At 36.5% G+C, this 19,086-nt stretch overlaps 2 protein-coding genes across 3 annotated transcripts in view; one reads left to right on the top strand and one right to left on the bottom strand.

Annotated features, from left to right (window-relative positions):
* LOC139144432 (uncharacterized) overlaps window positions 1-15,508 on the bottom strand; it is a 43,666-nt gene extending 28,158 nt beyond the window's left edge. Inside the window, exon 1 of the mRNA XM_070715133.1 lies at window positions 15,379-15,508. The gene's annotated coding sequence lies outside the window, so the exon portion shown is untranslated. The remainder of the gene's footprint in view (window positions 1-15,378) is intronic.
* On the top strand, window positions 5,719-15,040 carry LOC139143914 (uncharacterized). 2 transcript variants are annotated; one of them, XM_070714521.1, is made up of 5 exons: window positions 5,719-5,825; window positions 11,890-12,001; window positions 13,049-13,162; window positions 13,793-13,937; window positions 14,416-15,040. In XM_070714521.1, the coding sequence occupies exons 2-5, from the start codon at window positions 11,939-11,941 to the stop codon at window positions 14,730-14,732; spliced, it is 639 nt and encodes a 212-aa protein (XP_070570622.1). In that variant the 5' UTR covers window positions 5,719-5,825; window positions 11,890-11,938; the 3' UTR covers window positions 14,733-15,040. The 2 variants fall into 2 exon arrangements, with proteins under 2 accessions (XP_070570622.1, XP_070570621.1); XM_070714520.1 differs by lacking the exon at window positions 5,719-5,825 and adding an exon at window positions 7,566-7,772 and having other exon boundaries at window positions 11,912-12,001.
* Window positions 15,509-19,086: the final 3,578 nt, after the last annotated feature.

Here is a 19,086-nt window from a genome sequence, read left to right as displayed (position 1 = left end):
AAAGTGACGGGTAGGGAATTCTTTTTCTCTTAAGTTATGTAACAAGGAAATTCAAATTTGTGGACACAGTGAGTTTGAACTGTATGATTGGTTTGTATTCGAGGACTGGTATTATTCGATTATTCAGTCAGTCGGGTTTTGGAGATCATTTTGAACGTAAAACATTTCCTTCAGAGAAACAATCGGGAATGCACATATTTGGCTCAATAAGATCAATCGAACGCTTACATTTCACAACTTTTTCTAGGTTTAACTCAGTCTCCTCAAATCAAACACACATGGACTTTATATCAGAATGAAAACTTAGAAGTTCGGAACAAGCTTTCGTTCGAGTAGAGTTCGATCGTTTCATATCGAACACAAACATGAAACTGGGTTTCAGAACCACTCGCTGAAGTACCATTAAGGTAGAACTCGCCTCGATGCAGATATTCGGACTCTCTAACTTTTACAATTCTTTGCTAATATACTACTTGTGGGTGTTCATTTTGGTGTAAAAAATCTTTTCACCGGTTTAGTTTTCGAAAATCAAAAATTTTATTTTTTCTCCTTAGATTTAACACTGGGATGGCGGCCATTTTGAATTTTAAGTATCGGTAAATCTTGGGTTAATTTGTTTCTCTAGTACCAAAATTTGCACGGTAACCCCTGATTTTTATTCTTGATTTTGTAAGAAAATAGATGAAAGTTTCACTATGAAATTTTGAGCAAAAGTTTAAGTCTTTCACTTTCGAAATTTCTTCATATCAAACAAGTAAACACACACGCAAGGGATACAGAATTCACAACCTCAGCTACGTGTATGGCATGAATATATCAAGTTCGGGTTTCTGAACCTTTCTGAACCACGAATATATTATTATGTAATGATCTGCACTGGGCAATAGACATTGATGACTGAACAATAGGTCATTGAGATGCATTAGATTTACATAATTTATTCATGTACATTGATTATTCAGAGATATATTGCCCGTTTTTCCTCTCGTATTTTGACTAAGCTGGATTGAAACCTTGCAAAACTAGTAATTAACATTGTATGAAAAGGTAATGCTGTATTTCTGAATACTAAAAGAAGTTACACTGTAAGGAATTATAACAATTAACACAGGAACATTTCAAATAAAAACTCTAAATGTGCTGTGTTACAAGCCTTAACTAATGTTTCTGTTTACTTCATGTCTGATTATTGTTTTGCAATAAAGGTCTTCGTTTTGTTGTTTTCTACAAGTCATGAGTCTACTTTAACACTGAATTCAGCGATTGACTGCTGCAATTGAGTTCAACCACATCAAATGCTCTGACTATGAATAGATGGCAGTATATCAGACACACTTACGCAATGCACGTCAGTTGAATATTGAATATTAAAGTCATAAATAAAAAATTAAAAGTGGGGTTCGAGTTCTGTTGAACGTAAATTGAACATCGGTATCAATGTAATGGTCAGACATTTATATCTATAAACTCCGATTTCAAAGTCGGGTTCAAAAATTAGTACCAATCGTGTTAACTGCAAATATATTAAGTCATTCATTAAACTATGTGCTGTCGCGAATGTGTAACATGGATCATTAAAAAGAACGTTAATTTGGGATAATCAGATAATGAAGTAATGTCGGCTTAATATGCAAACGTAAGCTCATCTCATTTTCGTTTTATGTCATACACTGGTTTTATGAGTTATTTATAATATTGCAACATTCAGCTATAGCCTATAGGGCACCTAGCACTGTTTAGAAATTTGAACAATGTGACGATCCAAGATCTAGAGGGAATAAAATACAGGAAAGCACTGTAATCTAAAAAGTCAAAATTTTATATTATTTTATTTGATGCCAATCTATCGTGAGCTTTGTCGTGGCTATCGTCTGAAATTCTTCCATGCCGAAAATATTTTTCTATGACATAGTGTACCTTTGAGATGAGCAGTTGCGGTTTTGGCAACCGCTGATATTTAATAATCATACAGCATTCAACTAATCCTTGTAGACAGTTAATTTCTCGAGGTTTAGAAGTTAACAAACAGATGTTCTCTGGGTTACAATCACTGATTAATATAAGGTCATTGCAGAGTATTTACGGCATTACATTGTTCTAGCAAACTTGGTACACATGTAATAATTCATCTGAGGGATGTCAAACAATTTACTATGATGATAAATGCATTTCAACATTTTATCATCGGAGCTGCATGTTGCCAACACAGTTTTTCTTCAAAGCAATATTTCTCATCAACGATGACTAGTAAACCCCCTCATACTATATATTTTGAAAAAGCAGAGACTCTAACGTTTAGTATGGTAGCAATTATTTACTTGTAGGAAGAACTGAAGGGGTGTATATTTGGGGTAAAATCCTGAATTGTAGTATTAATGATAAAAATTAATTTCTATCAAAAACTTGACGCTATTTTCTAAAATATAATATTTCACTTGAAAGGAGAGTAAATATACAAAACAACGACCATTTTGTTTTGCATTATCTATGTTCATTCTAAAATGACATTGGTTGAAAGAGTAAAACTCGATGAAAGTGATTAAAATCACGATTAGAAAAATTAAAGCAACATGACTTCACCATCCAATTATCCCAAATTAGTTCCAATCGAGTTAACGTCAAATATTATAAGTCATTCAATAAACTAAGTGCTGCCGTGAATGTGTAATGTATGGATTATAAGAGTAACATGTGTATTTAATTTAGGATAATCGGATAATGAAGTAAATGTAGGTTTAATATACAAACGTAAGCTAATTTGATTTTCGTTTTATGTCATACACTTGTTTTATGATTTATTTATAATATTGCAACATTCAGCTATAGGGCACCTAGCACTGTTGAGAAATTTGAAGAATGTGACGATCAAAGTCTCCTTAATAAGTTCCAATCGTGTTAATTGTGAATACCGGACTTTCTTTCATGTAAGGTTTTCATGGTTGACTATCACTAGGATTTTTGAGAGAGGAATAGGACATATATTTGAGTCAGGTCTTCATATAACCATGTGTCAACTTGAATTTGTTCGCATCGTGCACACGATTCTTTAAATTTGCTTCAAATGTGGTGAGGGTTAGCAGTGGAAAGTAAATGAGTTCATTAAAGACTCATTTACAACTCCAGGAAAATACAAACAATAACTTCTTGGAAAACAGGAGCAGCAGAAAAAAACAGAGTTACATTACTATTTAGCGAATGAGCTGCAGCCTATTGGAGCTGGCGTGATCTAGAGGGAATAAAATACAGGAAAACAATGCAATCTAAAATGTCAAAACTTTCTCTGATTTTATTTGAAACCAATCTATCGTGAGCTTTTTCGTGGCTATCGTCTGAAATTCTTCCATGCCGAATTATTTTTCTGTGACATTGTATACCTTGGAGATGAACAGTTGCGGTTTTGGCAACCGCTGATATTTAATAATCATACAGCATTCAACTAATCCTTGAGGACAATTGATTTCTCAAGGTTTAGAAGTTAACAAACAGATGTTCTCCGGGTTACAATCACTGATTAATATAAGGTCATCGCAGAATATTTACGGCTTTACATTGTTCTAGCAAACTTGGTACACATGTAATAATTCATCTGAGGGATGTCAAACAATTTACTATGATGATAAATGCATTTTAACGTTTTACCATCGGAGCTGCATGTTGCCAACACAGTTTTTCTTCAAAGCAATATTTCTCATCAAAGATGACTAGTAAACCCCCTCATACTATATATTTTGAAAAAGCAGAGACTCTAATGTTTAGTATGGTAGCAATTATTTACTTGTAAGAAGAACTGAAGGGGTGTATATTTTGGGTAAAATCCTGAATTGTAGTATTAATGATAAAAATTAATTTCTGTCAATCGTGCTTATTGTAAATACGGGACTTTCGTGTAAGGTTTTCATGGTTAACTATCATTAGGATTTTTGAGTGAGGAATGGGACATATATTTGAGTCAGGTCTTCTTATAACCATGTGTAACTTGAATTTGTTCGCATCGTGCACACGATTCTTTAAATTTGCTTCAAATGTGGTGAGGGTAAACAATGGAAAATAAATGAGCTCGTTAAAGACTCATTTACAACTCAAGGGTAGTACAAACATTAACTTCTTGGAAAACAGGAGCAGCAACAAAAAACAGAGTTACATTACTATTTAGCGAATGAGCTGCAGCCTGTTGGAGCTGGCGTGATCTAGTGGGAATAAAATACAGAAAAGCACTGAAATACAAAACTTTCCCTGATTTTATTTGATACAAATCTATCGTGAGCTTTGTCGTGGCTATCGTCTGGAATTCTTCCATGCCGGTTTTTTTTCTGTGACATAGCATAGCTTGCAGATGACCATTTACAGTTTCGGCAACCGCTGATATTTAATAGGCATACAGTATTCAACCAATCCTTGCGGACAATTAATTTCTCAAGGTTTAGAAGTTAAAAAAACAGATGTTCTCCGGGTTGAAATCACTCATTAATATAAGGTCATTCCAGAATATTTATGGCACTACAGTGTTCAAGCAAACTTGGTATACCTGCAATAATTCATCTGAGGGACGTCAATCAATTTACTATTGTGATAAATGCATTTAAAATTTTATCATTAGCTTGCTTCCCTTTACGGTGGAGCTGCATTTTGCCAACACAGTTTGTTTTCAAAGCAATTTTCCTCATCAAAGATGACAAGGAAACCCCCTCATACTAAACATTTTCAAAAAAGCAGATACTCCAAAGTTTATTATGGTAGCAATAGTTTACTCGAAGGATGAATTGAATTGGTGAATATTTGGGGTAAAAATCTCCATTTTGGAATTAATGATAAAAATAAATTTCAGTCAAAAACTTGACGCTATATTCGGAAATAATATTTCACTTGAAAGGAGGGTATATGTAGAAAAAATCGACCCTTTTATTTCGCAATATCTATCCTCATTCTAAAATGACATGGGTTGAAAGACTGACACTTAAAACAACCTGAGGACTTGGTCTAATTCTAGACAATTACTACAAGTTGCCATTATAAAGACGTGCCATACTTTATTATGGCATTTTCTCAGTCTCCCTCTCGTCGACATATTTTCGATTGCAAACAAATGTATCGTAACGAAGAGCAAACAGTAAAGCTTCTTGCTGTGTTTCCCCGCCGTCCACGCGAGCATGCACAGTCATGAGCGAAACAAGTCGTGTATTACGTATACTGTAATAACTTCAATAATGAAATTTTAAGTTATTCTAGATTATTGACTCCTTTTCGCTTAACGCTGTTTATATGTGTGTACGCATAATCAATGATTGATATTTTCTGCAATTTTAAAGTCACCGCTTGTGTATGAATCGCTGCGTATTACGATGACGAACACCGTGCGCATTAGGCGTCATACTTTGTAGCTTGATCCGCGACAGGATCACACTTGGTTTCACTGCAGTAGATTTGTTCTCAACTCAATTTTTCAGTAAAGAATAGCTGTTTCAATACCAGTTCAATCTCTTCTCATCTTTTGCTTGATGGGTAACAGGCGGAGGGGGGTTACGACTAATTAAAATGGTAAAATCAGGATTTATTTAGCACCTTGGGGATGTGTATGCAGACACTGGTGTCTCCTATTGGTCTAATCTCAAGAACAGTTTGCACTGGTCAAATCATGCATTATTAATGACCATGGTGGATTGGTCGAGATTAGACTGAATGTGGCCAATCAAATGAGTATGACAAAAAATATTGAAATGAAAATTCCATAAATAGGAATAAACCATACCAGAAAACGTCATACACCAGACGACGTAACAATCTGTCAGCACCTCGGACAAGTTGGACGAAGAGAATAGTTGTGTACGGTAAGTGAACTATGATGTGTAACGGTTTCATTTTTGAGATAATGTACTTAAATTTGTGATTTGTCCTGTTTGCTGTGCGATTCGTTAATTCTATCGTAACACATACCAGCATTTTTTTTCCCGGAACCTACTTTTACTTAAACGTTAGCAAAACCATTTTTCAAGGCCATATCCAACTGCAATATGTAGATTGATGCACGGAGTGTGCTGCGTGTGGGACAGGGTGTGTTCACCCTTTCCGATATTGTGGCATTACATCCATGACACTCAGTTTCATCGGCACTCATTGTCGATCAACATTTTTATCATTTTCAGTACGAGTATCGCATAACTAATTGCATCATTTTGCATCAGCATCGTATCGGCCTCGCATCGTCTACATTATCGCAATGCCGAACGGTCGCATCAGCGTCGCATCAAACATAGACTGCATTACTCGCATACTCTAGACTCACATAGGCGCTAATCGCATCCATACTGTCTCAGCTACAAATCACATTGCCGATTGGTCGCATCAGCATTGCATCATTCATGGATAAGGTTGCTGCAATCGCATACGCGTTATATCGCATACACATTAATCATTGCTTGTAAAAAATTGCATCAATGTTGTCAACTTGCGTCATTATAGGGAAATATCGAACATCCTCAATATATACAAATAATCGAATAGTACCTAAACAGACATTCCCAGACGTTTCTTTTCCATATTTAATTGTTGAAAAATCTAAAAATTTACGTGTTGTTCTCATACTCAAATAAAATGTTCCGAGACCGACTCTAACATCTGAGTCCTGGTGTGAAATCTCGAAAATTGCTTTGATTAAAATGATCAAATCTTGTGTGGAAAAAATCGCCGACACCAGACTTTAAAGGTTTATTTTATGAAAGTGATCTTCGACTAGTTAAATGATGGAATCGTTTGTATGTGATGTAATTTCCTTGCATGTGTTTGTTATGAAATGATTGAATCGTACTTGAACGAAAGCTTGCGAAAACCCTACTTTATTGGTTTCATTTTACGATTGTGACATTCAACAGTTTAACCGATCGAACTGTACTTTGGCGAGAGGGTCTTAAACCCGGTTTTTAGTTGTAATAACAAAATGTGAAAATAAATAAATGCCAATTCAATCTTTCTGTTGAGTATGAAAGAACTACAAACTGGACACACATTTTACTGGCGACAAATGAAGTAAGACGCTTATTACGATAACGAAGATGTTAACGCAACATATGATTGCATGATAATAAGATTATATAAATAGTTTACACTTAATTGCGAATTTTACATGGAGGGTTTGCAATGTTTCACAGTGACTTTAAATATTAATTGTGACATGTAAAATGAAGAGTGAGCGCTGTGCTGACGTTTGTGATAGGCTGTATTGTTTTATTTTTAATTCATATCAATGATATAATTGAAACCGCACCTTTCACGTAAATATGAATTCGATGGTAGGATGAGCACGGGAGAGAGGACCCAAGCCTGCTACCTCCTTCCCTGACTACATGTAACGGCTACACGTATGAAATAAAAGGGAGTTAACTTTGAAGACTGAGAGCCTCTACTCTGTTCATGTCCTTTCGCACAGCAATTCCCAGATGGAAGACATTTGTGAATTGCAATATTACTGTACACTCAGTAACTTAAAGAGGCACTCCCATTTGGTAACATTTTTAAAACACATTTTTAATGCCAACAGTCGATATTTGATGTGACGACTGCGCGCGGATCGCGAGATATCGATAAAATCATGTCATTTCCCGAGCGTATTTTTCACATCCCGAAGTTTTACGATCGTTTCTGATTATGACGCGAAATCCACCGAAGGTTTGTTGTTGTGCTGATTGACGATATTCTAGGGAGTCCATAATAAGTTCGAACGACGCAATTTTACCTCCCACTGCGAAGACTTTATATACAGCATTATGCCTTTACCACAGGTCAGTTTTTGAAAACTTCTTCTTAGCTTAGTCGTTGTCATTATTCTAAATCAGTTGTATTATATTTTTAACCAATACCACATAAACATCAGTTTTTACGTGTCAAATATTAGCCGCCTCCGATGACTACATTTTGTCGTCTGCCACACAGTACGCTGCGCGCGTGGTATGCGTCTATGCATACCACTCGGCGGCCGCTATGTATCAACCGCACGTAACTGTGCTAGTCACCTATGCGGATTCTGGTGGAATCAAACTCTGTTTTCCGTTTTTTCTCAGAGTCAGTAAGACTGGGCTTTCCCCCCAGGGGGCATGACCGATCACCGACGCGAGTGGTACTGTGGTGTACAGCAGCGTTAGCGTAGACTCGTACTCCATAGCTTAGTTGACAATGGCCCCAGTGCCGAACGTTTGATGTTCGGAAGCTGAATTTAGGTGGGCCACCGGAATTCAAACTTTTACTTTTTTGAAGACATGTTTTTATCGATGTCTCGCGATCCGCGCGCAGTCGCCACGTCAAATATCGACAGTTGGCATTAAAAAAATGTGTTTTAAAAATGTTACCAAATGGGAGTGCCACTTAAGGTAGATAAATACCGAATTGGTCATTTTTCTGTCAAATTTTCAAAATTTTCTGAGAATACACCTTGAAATCAGGCCCATCATTGAGATGTGTCGCTAATTCATAATAAGTAATGGTTTCCGTGTAGTTCACGATTTTTAAAAATCAAAACAAATGCACGGCTTTCCCGGTCAAATCGGGGAGCTTTTGTAAACATTGTGGACACTTTTGCATCGCTATTTGCATAATTCCCCTTGAGTGACACAGCGTTCCTTAATTACATAGTGACATTGTTGGGCTTCTCCAAAAACTAGGATTACTCCCGCTGTCAACAATAAACCGTAACAATAATGTTTGTTGAAGCCTAGTCCAATAAGTCAGTTTTCGACATACAGAAGTGTTTCCGCTCAAAACGCGATGCGGTCAAAACCTACGTGTTTTACCAGTATGTTTTTCGTCTAAGCTTATCCGATAGAAGTAAGACAACCAAAACTGTTCTCCATCCAACTTACTATTACGACCTCAAACCCAAAAAATGCGTCCAATTCTGTTAACATTTTACATGTGAGTCGACACGCCACAAAGTTCAACACTCAAAATTCTTCGATGCAACTCTGAATGAAATTACGGCCGATAAAACAACCAAAAACCACGACTTTTTCTGGTATATAATGTCGGTCAATACAATGTCTGACATTCAAAAACTATTTCCAGAATCCCAACCTATGATGCTGAACACCAAATTATTATGTCCGTTTCTGATTATATTTTGCATGACCTGCTGAATTCCGACATTCGAAATTGTACCTGCTCCGAACTAATTAGAGTTTCAACATGTCAAAGAAGGCGATATTTTGTTTAGTGTTGAAGCGGAGTACACAACCCGTATTTCATTATTTGTATAAAAAACTAACGTTGTGGGTTTTTAAGAATAACACTTAATGTTAATATCCCCGTTGTCACGGATTCCCAATCAACTTTCAGAACAAGTTGCCTTCGTAACTTTCCGAGGCTCGCGATGAATTTGAAGTTTGACCAAATGCAAAATGTAGGCGAATAAATTTTACGTGCCAAAAACAGACAGACAAATAAATTTACGCGAGCCACACAACAAAATGGCTTTCATCCTGCCGTTCCAGTCAAGGCCACGGTCAGTGATCGTTGTCTGTCTCAAAATCACACTTACAAAGCTAGAAAAATCGGAGAATAATTACCGACTCGTTTTTTTAACCGCACCATTAAGTTCAGACTGTTTGCTTGAAAGTGTTCGGAGATGTGAACCTTCAACAAAGTGGGTCACAAGCTTTCCTTTTATGAGAAGGTGCGTAGAGATTTACATGCATGAGTAAATGACACCTCTGATGAAACAAATTTTTGGCCAGTCTTCAGCCTGGAAATTACATGGCCGAAAAGTTAGGTCGTGCGGCTGGGACAGCTATCGCTACATAATTTAAATATACATGTTAATGGGGATTTATAATGAGCTGTTTGTTGATGGCACAATAAAGTTGCTCCGCTACTAGTCAAAATACGGAAACATTTTTCGGTACTCACCAAACTTCCGGGGGTATGATAACCCTAATTATACAAGTAAGCTTAGGCTATATCTCGAAAATACCCACAGTTATGGTTGGAGGATGAACTCGCCGCTTTGCGGTGCTTGACGTCTTTTTAGTCATTTATTAGATTACTTCTCACAACTTGTGAACAATAAACAATTAGTCCGATAGTACAATGTCTAGCGTAGCAGTCTTTATCTGGGGAACGCTGGCAAGCTTATTTACATATGAATTTAGGACACGCCCGATATCAGTAATGGCGGCTGACGTCATTGTTTTTGCCCGATGAAGCCATTCGCTGTGGCGACGTACCGAAACGAAGGCTCCAAAAATCGATAGTTTCCGCGATTTATTTCATTTTCCTCGGAAGGCTTTTTTGAACAACTGTCATTCCCGATCGACATTATCACTAGGTAACAAAACATGCGTGCGTTTAGATTAATGCACGTTTAATTATCAAATGCCGTGGCGTCGAAGTAACAAAACAGTTTTTTTTTGCGTTTTTCTCGAATTCAATGTGTGAATGAGGTGGCCTTCATTGGCACCTTGTCAATTCGCGCTCACAAACGCTAGCTGCTTGAAATTCACACAGTCCATTGGAAACATAATGAACTCAAAATCTGTGACTGGGATTTTCTTTATATGCTTTTGTTTGTTTGTTTTTTTTTTGTTATGGGCTCTTGAAGGTGTGAGACTGAGTTGCTTTTCAAGGAATTGTAATTGTCACGCCCTATAATTTGAATGGAGACGCCGAGAAAAAATCACAGACACGAATTTTGTCAAGGCTTGTCAATGAACAAATTTCAACCGGAAATCTTGCAGCGTGCTCGTTAAAGGTAGAGAAAACCGTTTTTGGAAGGTTCAGCAAAACGCTTGTCACGTGACTCTTATGCAAATAGTGACCGTGTACTGTGCTTGGTCAGATAGCTCTACATCAGGGCTTTCAGAAAATATATACTTTATTGGGGTGTGGGACTTCTTCAATTGAGAAAAAAATAAAAATCTGAAAGTGCCTAAAAGGTATTTATCTACCTTAATCAAGGAATTACCAAGGAAATGTTCACGTGCAAGCCTAAATTAAATATGGAAACTCTGCCAGTGCAGTCAATGATGCTAAACACGCTTTTTTTCTTAGATTAATTGTTAATTAATTATTAAGGATGAATGCAAATCAGCAATCGTACTTAAATGCCAATAATGGTCAACAATTATTGACATCATATAGAAAACGCTTTTGTGCTAGAAGCTAGGACTTGTAGTGCGCAAGTCATGTTGAAAGATTTTTTTGTAATTTTAGCGGAAAGCCTACAGCACGTTCCCTTTGTCAAACATTTTTACCGCTGAGAAAATTGTAAAGACTATCAGCAAACGATATAAGATTACAACATCCCATCATGTGAGACGAAAGTTCATCTGATAACAAACATGAAGCCTTTACCTATTCACTGTATGCCCCAAAAGAAGGCGTGTACGTAAGCAGCCTGAAATTTCTGAAGGGGTGACATCAAGCATATTCCCCAGAGGAAGGAATTATTAAAGCCCAAATGAAAGTGAGGAACGATGTGTTGTGCAAAATAATGGTACAGATACCTTTTGTGTGTGTTAAGCTCTGATAAGGTAGAGCGGCAGGAAAAATAATCTTGTTTGGTCGACCGTCTGAGGGCACAAAAGGGGATCAGCCAGAGGGATGACCTAATGATTTTCATCACAGGTGGTGATCTATGAACAACGTTTGCAGTCAGAAAAAATTACTTGCTCTTTAAACGCCTTTTCAGTTTTCCAATTGTTGCACACATCTTTTTTTTTGGTTTACACTTGATAAGTTGAATGTCTGTGCCTAGGAGGGGCGGCTATCGATATTGTAAATTGGTGATGATCGATAACTCTACAAGAAATAAATCATGGCATGAAAAACCAACGCAACTCTTGCTCTTGTATAGACAAGTATGATGTCGAGATTACTGATATTTTCAACGTTTTGTGCTCTATTCAACAGGCTATTGTTTTTGCATCTGTAGTTTCAAGAAGGATCCCAAACTACCACAATGAAGATCGCATTACTCGCCTGTTTTCTGGTCCTTTACAATGCCAGGGTTGACGCACAGAGGGTATGTCTAATTTCATCCTTTCAACATAAAAACTCCTTCATTAGCCGACAGAATTATACCGCATGGTATGTAAGTCTCTATGGTGATTTTGGATTTCAAGTGTACGATATTGATTGGTGCCTTGACAAGGGATGTTCTAAAGAAGTTTTATAATGAAACAAACCAAATATTCGTTTCGTTGTTACGTTAAAATTCCTTGATAACGGAAGGCTATGCACATCTCGAAGTTATATTTGCATCCTATTCCGATAAGCTGCCATTAATATTAACAGGTACAGGACCTCTAAACAATGATCTGTACTAAACAAATATTCGTCTTATTTGGCTTTTGTGATCTTCCAAAAATTCCTTCCTTTTATGAAAGGGTGTTTGTCTCTCAGTACTCCATCTTACAGTGCACATTGGGATATTAGATTCCGTGTATAACCAAAAACGGTGTTTTCAATCGGTTTCAAACATACAACGCTCTGCACCATGTCACCTAGCGGAGAAGCCACAGACAAAACAGCTCGGCAAAATACAAAATCTCACAGTTAAAAAGATTGGTTCAATAACCGAGCTTATATGTGTTAATTTGCTGACTGCGACCCCTCAACACGCTGTAGAGTTCGTGAAGCACTCACGCTAGTACACTCGCTTACACACATCGCACACAAAGTTTATCGAAGCAATGAATACATCACTTAAACTGGACGAAAGACAGCCTCGGGGACAATTCTGTCCACCAGCAGAGCTATCAACCCAGGGTAGAAAATAAGGTGTTAAGCAAGCAAAATAACTAAAATTGAATTCGGATTACAAACAAAACGTTTTACTTCACCTTTTCAAAAATGTTTTGCTCAACGCTGACATGTGGAAAAAGTGCAAAGACGTGAAAGTGGTTTAAGTTCATGACATCCAACTATTATTATGTCATTGTATTTCATAATTTGTGTTTTGGTTATGGCAATGGGAAAGGGCAATTCATGATGAATCTGACTAACTTGATGCCTGCACTCTTATCTACTCTTGCGTGTATCGTAATCAGTATGTTTGTTTACCCGACAGCAATGCACCGAAGCAGATTTGGAAACGTGTGAACAGATGTTGACCGAATACACAAGAAACCCGGACAACTGGTCTGAAGAGCACAAGTCAATATTCTACTGCGAATTTGTTCAGGTAACGTTCTGTCTGTTCAAGTATTATGCCCCTGCTATTGATGCTTGATATTACTGCTTTCTCTAAATGAGTGGTGATATTCAGCTATAAAGAGGACATTATTTAATGATAAGGCTGCAATGAAAGCTAGTAAACGTGGCTAATCGGTGAAAAATAATAGTTTGGTGTTTCATACATCTATTTTTCAGCAATTGCTGAATACACGAAAAGAAATATAGTTCATTTGGACATGTAAGCTTCGTTTGAGCAGTTTCTTGGTTTCTCTGTCTTTCAAATTAAATCTTGAGATTAAATATAAACTTTAAATTCTCTTTAGTGCACTCGCTTATGAAGCTTGATATACACATACATGTAAGCTGTACCTTTGATGTCAAATTATTTGTATTAGTTGGCGTTGTATATTTGTGTCTAAAATATGCTGGTACAAAGGGTATTTGATGCGACAACTTTTAAGCCGGAGGTTTTCCTCTGCCTTTAGAATACCAAACAAAAGGTCAGCCTATCGCTAAGTCTCACTATTCAATAAGCGTTTGAAAACCGCTAAATGTGGCATTGACAGTATGATAAGCTTAAAAGGTTAACACCAAAGCAAGTTACTGACAAAGTCGACAAAACACCTGTTATTTTCAGATGCGTTTTGATTGCTTGGAAAACCTTGACTGTGACCATACAAGAAATATAGAAGGCATGCCAATAAACATTGAAGGATGGTTGAATCTTATCAGACCAGGACTTGGGGAAATGCGAGCTTATGGGTTATGTGATGCCACCGAAAGTGAGTACCTCAATCCTCAGAAAAAATATGATTTTGACCATAATTTTACCAGATCGAAAAGATCGAAAAGATTAGCAATATGAAAACTCAACAGTGACTAAAGTTACTCTACTTTACAAAGTGATGTCTTGTACATTGATTCTGCCGTGCTTTGAGAAATAGTTACATTTTCTAAGGTTTATTGAATTTTGAGTGTTTTTTTAATCTGAATAGTCTGAAGAAAACCGCTTTTATTAGCTCAATACGAAATAACAGAAATCATCCTGATACCGACACAAAATATTATTAAGGTCTGCACGCTTCTGTTGATATATCTCTACCATATCACTCAACCAAATGATATAAACACGACCTGTAAAAACTCCCCATGACTCCCAAACTGAGACACACTGAATTTATTTTATTTTATGAATGCCACATGAGTGTTTAGTCTGATGCACTGAGCCTAACAATTACATTTTCCTTTCCAATCTTCTAGGTACCATAGAGGTCGACTACGACAACCCTTGCGACGAATACTACCTCTATAAAAACTGCTCTGAGTATATCTCCAGTTACCTGAAAAGTCGTTTTGCATTGACATGCTCTGCTATGCTCAAAGCAAGTCACTGTTTCATAGAGGGAAGAAAGCGATGTAATATACCAATGAATCATAAGAAAGAGTTCGTCAGCCCGTACATTACCATCGCCGTAAACAGAAAGTGCGTGTTAATTCACGATCCTAAAGACCCGGTCTTTCAAAAACAAGAAAAATATAGAATTGACAACGGCCTGGGTTATTTTGCATTTTCTTAATGCACTCAAATGATAGCGTTTAGCTTTTGGGGTTCACAACATAGGAAGCAGGTTTTGTAGTTGTAAACAGTACACAAAGTTACCAATCGTTAGTCAGATGAATATCAATGTCAACATGTTCGTCTTTGCTATCTATGCTTTCTAACATATTCATAATAAAGTTTATGAGAATGATTCTGTTAACGCAATGCCGTAGAACTTATCTTAGACATAAGTGGAATGTGGCATCTATCGTTAGTCACTTTATTTCCGTAGGGATTTTCATGGTACAATAAATGAACCCTGTTGTCATACAGGAAGCAAACGAATCTTTTACTGCGTACCTTTGTCTATATATTTAACTCACTTGACAAAACTCAAAATATTATATCTGGAACTTTGGTTATCTCTGTTCTCTCCAAATAGCTTTAAGAGCCACATATGCACACTGACTGGAAGATAATTTGATTGAGCAATCTGATTATTAGTCCTCCTTCTTTGCGTAACCACATATATCTCATTTGCGAGAAGAAAACGCACTCCTTTCCAATGATGGAGACTGAAATACCGCCATGAAAAATACCACAGGCACCGCCTAAGAATGTTTACGGTTTAAAAGTAAATGTGATTGAGTAAGCTTCAGGCAGATTGAACGAAGAATACTCACCATCTGCGAACAATTTCGATGGACTTTAGACACTATAGCTCATCTCCCTCTAAGATATCGTGGCAAACATCAACCACATCCAATATTACACCGTGAGACAGACCTCAACACGAAGCAGTAGCCTCTAACTCTTTGACCTTAAAGCTGCACTTTTCAATCCCAGGTTCTCGCATTAGTGGAGTTCTCCTCCCAGTCAAACACATGGCCAGTATGATGTTTGATTTCTATAACATTAATTACACAAACTGATCTCAACCTTTTGTCACATTTTGCTAATCCTGCAAACAGAGTTTATGCAAGCTTTTGTTTGACGGTCGGTTCAAATCGCCAACGGTCATTGATTCCCCACCACAAACGCTCGAATTTCTTAAAACTTAAACTAATCATATCGCCCCTGTAAGGGTGGATATTATGCGTCATGAGACCCTTTAACACTGCTATGTCAATATCAATACTATTTCATGGTTCTGTTCTTGACTTATTGTTCACTAAGAAATGCAACGAGTGGACAACCTTTTCACATATTGTATAATAATAGCAAAGTCGATGTGAAAGTGAATACCTCTGTAACATCCCGCTGGTCTGTGAATGCGTTCTCGCTTGAATATTCATATTAACCATGGCTTTAATAACAAAATAGATACGTATTAAAGATAAAAGATTGCCCCAGTCACATATACATTATATTCACATTTACATTATATCATTACCTGGAATTGAATTGCTAACTCATTAACAATATCATAACAAGTGCCCTCGGTTATTAAGTGAGAATAAGGAAAGGATGAATGATATGGAGGAAAACCACAGGGCCTCATAAGTGGCTATTTAAGTCAATATTACAGCGTTTTTCTTTCTTTTTCAATGTTACAAATAAACCAGCTGAAGAGCACAGCACTTGTGTAGCTGTCTTTTGTGTAGCTTGTATTGGCATGTATAGTGCGTCCTCGTAAATGTGACCTTTAGTTCCATGACCTCTAGCCATGCCTACTTCCTGCCCTCGCTATGCTTACTGTACTAAACAGCGACGTCTGTACGCTTGGCCAGTAGGCATGGCCAGAGGAATTGGCTTGAGGTCACGGAACTTAAGGTCGTATTTACGTATGATCACATTCCCCATTGAGGGCGCACTATAAATGCCAATACAAGCTGACAGACATATAAAATACAACTTTCAAGATGAAAAAAGACATTTTTGTTTGTGTATATACATGGAGGTATAAAGAAAGACGTTATACCTCCATGGTATATAGAACTCAAGTTCAAACTTTGATACATTTATGCAAATTTGACATGTTACACTTTGCAAAAATTTGTAACATTGTTGTCAAAACAGACGAAAATTTAATGCCGGTTATGATGATATGTAATTTAATTATTAACACTTCAAAAGAATTAGGGATATGCACTGTGTTGTGAACAGGTTTAATATGCTTATTTTAATTCAGGCCATAGGGGTATACAAGGTTACTCTCTATATATGGTTGCAATTTACTTAAGACTGGACTATGATCTATCCTGATAGAGTTCTTTGAGAATTATCAATTCACGAATTGGCCACTCAATAATCACAATAAATGTAAGTAGTATACTACACACAAGTATACTAATCTGTCAACCAACTTTAATGTAATGTAATGTTTATTTCAGTATAGAAGGCCATAGGCCCTTAGATACATCAAAGTAAGTACAATACTCGCCAAGCTTGGTTGCAAAAACAGACAAGCACAAAGTTATTTATGCACTCAAGAGTTTTTCTCTTTTGTGAAAAGCAAAATAAATGAATCTACCGAGTTGATTTAACAAATATTCCTGTTTTGAATTCATAAGAATGTAAAACTTATATCTAACAGGCGGGTCAAAAATATTTTTGGAATAAATTTTTCTCTCGGCTCATTGTATACTGGACATTCTAAACACAAATGATACTCGTCTTCCACCTGACCAGAATTACATACAAGGCAAGTTCTCTCAGATCTCGGTGGTTTTGTTCTATCCTATCTACATTTTTCTATGCGGAGGGAATGGCTTGACAGTCTGAAACGACACATTGCAACTCTGAATATCTTTCCCTTTATCAAATGCAAGTAATCTTCAAAGTTTACAGTACACTTAAAATTACAAAATGTATCTAATTTACTTAATGAGACAACGCAAGCCATTAAAGATTGCATATTAACATCTCGACTTCTTTGTTTGAAAATACACATAAAACATTTACATTTTGAACCCCTTGGTTAATCCAGACATCAGCAAAACCTAGTTTACAGAGCATTTGTTTCACTTTTAAGGCCCAACATTTTACATTTTTTTCAGCTCTATCATACTGAGTTTTATAACAAACCCCCAAAATACTATCAGTTTCTATGTTTAAAAGCTTAAACCAATATTTAATAATCTTTATCTGACAGAGATGAAATAGTTCACATCTACCTGTTTCTGCTTTAATGGCACTGTTTGGTATTTCTATTTAAACATAAAATAAAACGCAAAAAACCGCTTTGTACTCGTTCAATATCTATGCCCTTGTGAAACCCCCATATTTCAGCGGCATAATTTAGTATTGGGGTAATTTTGCAGTCAAAAACTCGCAGACAATACTTCAACGGGATATCAACCGTATTTCGATTATCACGTCGACGTTTCAATATAAACATTGCTTTGCTTGCCTGTGCCGCTAAAGTTTTCTGTGCGATATACCAGTCTCCACTACTAGAAAACATTAGACCCAAATGTTGATAAAAAGGCACAACCTCAATTTTATGTTTATCCAGATACCATTTATGACTTTTTTTTCAATTTCCAACCCCTTCTGAAAACAACAATTTTCGTTTTTGTATAGTTAACTTTCATTTGCCATTTTTTGCAATAATATGACAGTTTATTTAAAAGTCTCTGTAATCCTATCATAGTGCAACTCATTAGAACCAGATCGTCTGCAAAAAGAAGTAAAATCAGATTTCTGCCAGAAATGTAAACTCCAGAAGAGTATTCAGTTTCCAACACTGATTCCATGTCATCAATGAAGAAACAAAATAGCAAAGGCGATATGATAGAGCCTTGCTGCAAACCACAACTACAACTAAAAAACGTAGTTATACCAAGAGGTGTTTTGACACATGCCTGAACATTAGTGTACATAGATCTTAAAGAACGGGAAAAGTTGCCTTTCAAGCCAATTTTATATTAGTTACAAAACAATAAATAGTGTTGAATCCTGTCAAAGGGCTTTTTCAAAATCTATAAATGTGCAATACAGTCTACCCTTGGATTGCGTCAAATACTGATTTAAAAATGTACTCAGAATGAAAATACTATCACTAGTACTGTACATCAGCAAGTTTGTGATATCTAGCAAGCCAGGTCTCCAGCCTTTTACATAGAATAGAACAATATTTTTTTCCAATAACTTGCAAAAGATTAATTCCACGATAATTAGCTGGATCGTCTTTATCACCTTTCTTATGAATAGGTGAAATCATTCTTTTACCCAATCACCAGGAAAAGTACCAGATGATCGAATAAACACACATAAAATGCTACGAAACACCTGCGGTGCATATTTATAGAATTCCCCACCAATACCATCAACACCAGGTGCCTTGTTGTTTTTTAGTCTATTTATACTTTCTGACACTTCAGTGATTGTTATGGGTTTCTCAAGTATTGACACATCAATATTAGCATTTTCATTATTATCATATTTGA

The sequence above is a fragment of the Ptychodera flava genome, chromosome 11 (assembly GCF_041260155.1).
Source record: "Ptychodera flava strain L36383 chromosome 11, AS_Pfla_20210202, whole genome shotgun sequence".
NCBI lineage: Eukaryota > Metazoa > Hemichordata > Enteropneusta > Ptychoderidae > Ptychodera > Ptychodera flava.
Note: the sequence above shows the minus strand (reverse complement) of the source record. Positions and strands in the feature narration are given on the sequence as shown.

Bases quoted from the DNA above. Each gene is read 5' to 3' on its own strand.
- LOC139143914 (XM_070714520.1), top strand. The intron at 13,163-13,792 runs GTAACGTTCTGT...TGTTATTTTCAG, and splicing joins TCTACTGCGAATTTGTTCAG to ATGCGTTTTGATTGCTTGGA. The intron at 13,938-14,415 runs GTGAGTACCTCA...CCAATCTTCTAG, and splicing joins GTTATGTGATGCCACCGAAA to GTACCATAGAGGTCGACTAC.